The 3,099-nt window shown below is 49.3% G+C and overlaps 1 protein-coding gene across 1 annotated transcript; it reads left to right on the forward strand.

Moving 5' to 3' along the window:
* Nucleotides 1–1,676: 1,676 nt before the first annotated feature.
* LOC311333187 (neurogenic differentiation factor 2-like) lies at nucleotides 1,677–2,786 on the forward strand (the record flags this gene model as incomplete). The annotated part of the gene is made up of 1 exon (XM_084463388.1): nucleotides 1,677–2,786. The coding sequence occupies one exon, from the start codon at nucleotides 1,677–1,679 to the stop codon at nucleotides 2,784–2,786; it is 1,110 nt and encodes a 369-aa protein (XP_084319514.1).
* Between the last annotated feature and the right edge of the window lie 313 nt (nucleotides 2,787–3,099).

The following is a 3,099-nucleotide window of genomic DNA, read 5'->3' on the forward strand; positions in this document are numbered from 1 at the left end:
GTGAGGTGTATAGCCATCTCAATATCGTTATCTGCGTGGACAATATTAACGATTTTGGCGATTAATTTTGGCGAAAGGGTGCCACAACGCCATTGAGTCTGACAAACAGTTCGTTTAGCATTTCCCATCAACAATGTTCCTCTAGCATCATGTCCAATTCTTTATCTGGCAGCGGTGGTAAACTCGCCTATAGGTAATTAGCCCCACGGACTATGCCGTTGAATCAGGGTTGTGTTTATAATTTTTTAACGAAGGCTAAAAGGGATACAAGGTATTTCCAAAAGACTTGCACTAACGAAAAGTGCCTTGAAATCATGTATTCGTGCATACTGGATTATGTGTGAAATCTGTTTCATGTTGGGTGCATGGTCCGTTAATTAAACGTTGTTGTTGTGTGTGTGTGTGTGTGTGTGTGTGTGTGTGTGTGTGTGTGTGTGTGTGTGTGTGTGTGTGTGTGTGTGTGTGTGTGTGTGTGTGTGTGTGTTTCCTTTTAATTGCGCAAACCTCCTGAGCCTGAAATTTAAAAAACTAGATTTCGCCCCTGGCACCCCCCGAGATAATTTGCCATCCGTCACAGCCTACATACTCGCAAGTCTATCTGCTTCTTTGGCTTCAGAGATTGACGAAGAGGTAGATGGGGGAGGCAGTATATACTGCTAAACTGGCGCTAGTTACAAATTAATTAACCAAGACAAACCGATCCCGAATCTCTAACCGATTCAATCACACCGTGTAGACCGTGGATGTATTTTAACAGCTGGTATGTTTTTGCAGGTTTGCTGTTGTTATTTTTATATGATGCTATTCTTGTTGATGTTATGTGAAGACAGTATCGCTATTTTATCTGTGTAGTCGAGTTTGTTTTTCTTAGTTTTTAAATATCGGCTTCTAATGCAGACTACCCGTGATTTACCTATTTGGTTTGCACTTAAATAGGCCTACTGAAAATTTCTAATTATCATAATCCTAATCATAATAATCAAGAATAATAGTCATAGTTACATGCATAATAATCAAAATCATACATATAATATTATGGGGTAATTATTATCATTAGATTTCCTAATGAAATAGGTCCTATTGGTCTACTTAACATAAACTAGTTGGGTCCCTTTCAGCTTTGTTGTAAGCTGTATACATTTATTTTTAATATTTCTTTCTCATTTTGATAGCGTAAAATGACATATTCCGCATATGGTCGCTCATTTGATCCAACCTCCATGAACCAAAACCAAGTCTATAGATTTGATTGAATTATAGCGCTATAGTTTTGATTGAATTGCGTTGGAATGTTGCCAGAAGTATGGTGAGCGGTGAAAGTCGCCCCCCCCCCCCCCCCCCCGAACCCCCCAGGGATCTGTTTGTGCCCTCTGCTGCCGGGACCCGCTGCGCGAGGACGCGAGAGGGCACACGGGGAGCAGCGGGGAATTAAACGAGGGAACCGTCTGGCTTTAACGCAAGACCGAACCGACGCAACGCTCCGTTATAATAAAACCCGCTGTTTAGATTGTATAGGCCTATACCACTTACACTCGATACACTATATCCAACTGCCAGGACAGAATACATTTCGATCACCCGTAGGCCTGTATGTCGCCTTTGGCCTAAACCGTGGAACCGACTAGAACAAGCTTGATCTAAAATAACGCCGCTTTCCTCCTCTTCACAGAGCCACGATGCTGACGAGGCTTTTCAGTGACCCGTCGCTGCAGTCGGACGCGCACAAGTACTCCGGCTGGGCGGAGGACAGCGGGAGCGAGGACTCCAAGATGAAAGACGACCTGGACCGCGAGCACTGCCGACTGGCTGACGACGACACGGACGACCCCGAGCTCAGGGGCAGCGGCGCGCACTCCGACATCCTCGGGGAGGACGACGACGACGACGACGACCTGGGTGAGGACGAGGAGGACGAGGACGACGAGGGCGGCGGCGAGGGCGACGCGGAGGGGGGCAGGCCGAAGAAACGGGGGCCCAAGAAGCGTAAAATGACCCCCGCGCGCGTCCAGCGCTCCAAGGTGCGCCGCCAGAAGGCGAACGCGCGCGAGAGGACGCGCATGCACGACCTGAACTCGGCGCTCGACAACCTGCGGAAAGTGGTGCCGTGTTATTCCAAAACCCAAAAACTCTCCAAGATCGAGACTCTGCGGCTGGCCAAGAACTACATATGGGCTCTGTCCGAGATACTGCGCTCCGGGAAGAGGCCGGACCTCGTGTCCTACGTCCAGACGCTGTGCAAAGGACTGTCCCAGCCGACCACCAACCTGGTCGCCGGCTGCCTGCAGCTGAACTCCCGCAACTTCTTGACAGAGCCGTGTCAGGAGTCGGGCAGGTACGCGTCCAGTTCGTTCTCCGTGCACTCGTATCCGTACCCGTGCGCTCGCCTGGCCAGTCCGCACTGTCAGTCGGGCTCGAACGCCCATCCCCTGAGGACACACGGATACTGCTCGGCCTACGACTCCCTGTACGGCGGGAGCGGGTCCCCCGAGTACAACAGCCCGGAGTACGAGGGTCCTCTCAGCCCGCCGGTGTGCGTCAACGGCAACTTTTCCCTCAAGCACCAGGGCCCCGCGTCGCCCGACCACGAGAAGGGATACCACTACTCTATGCACTACTCCTCCGGCCTCGCCGGCTCCAGACAGACTCCGGCCCATAACCTGGTGTTCGGCTCGTCCGGCATGCGGAGCGGCATTCACAGCGAGAACGTGCTGCCTTATCACGACGTGCACCCGCATCAGGAGAGGCCCCCCGCCTACGACGAACTGAACGCGTTTTTTCACAACTGATAGAAGTTAACGAGGAGCCTAACGATTGACCACGCGCCTCTCACAATCAACAATCTAGCACATTCTAATAAAAGGTTCATTTGTCACGCCCCATCCATGCAACTTTCAAGCTTACGAACGGAGGGTTATTATGGTGGTCGCACACCCGATCCTGATGGTTGATTTATTTTTTGTACATCTTTGGTTTGCGATTTGTCTTGATTCATTTTCGTAACACCACGACTTTTTTATATCCTATATATACACACATTTTTATATCCTATATATATATATATATATATATATATATATATATACATAGGATATAAAAAAG

The sequence above is a fragment of the Micromesistius poutassou genome (assembly GCF_964030765.1).
Source record: "Micromesistius poutassou genome assembly, chromosome: 1".
In the NCBI taxonomy this organism is placed as follows: domain Eukaryota; kingdom Metazoa; phylum Chordata; class Actinopteri; order Gadiformes; family Gadidae; genus Micromesistius; species Micromesistius poutassou.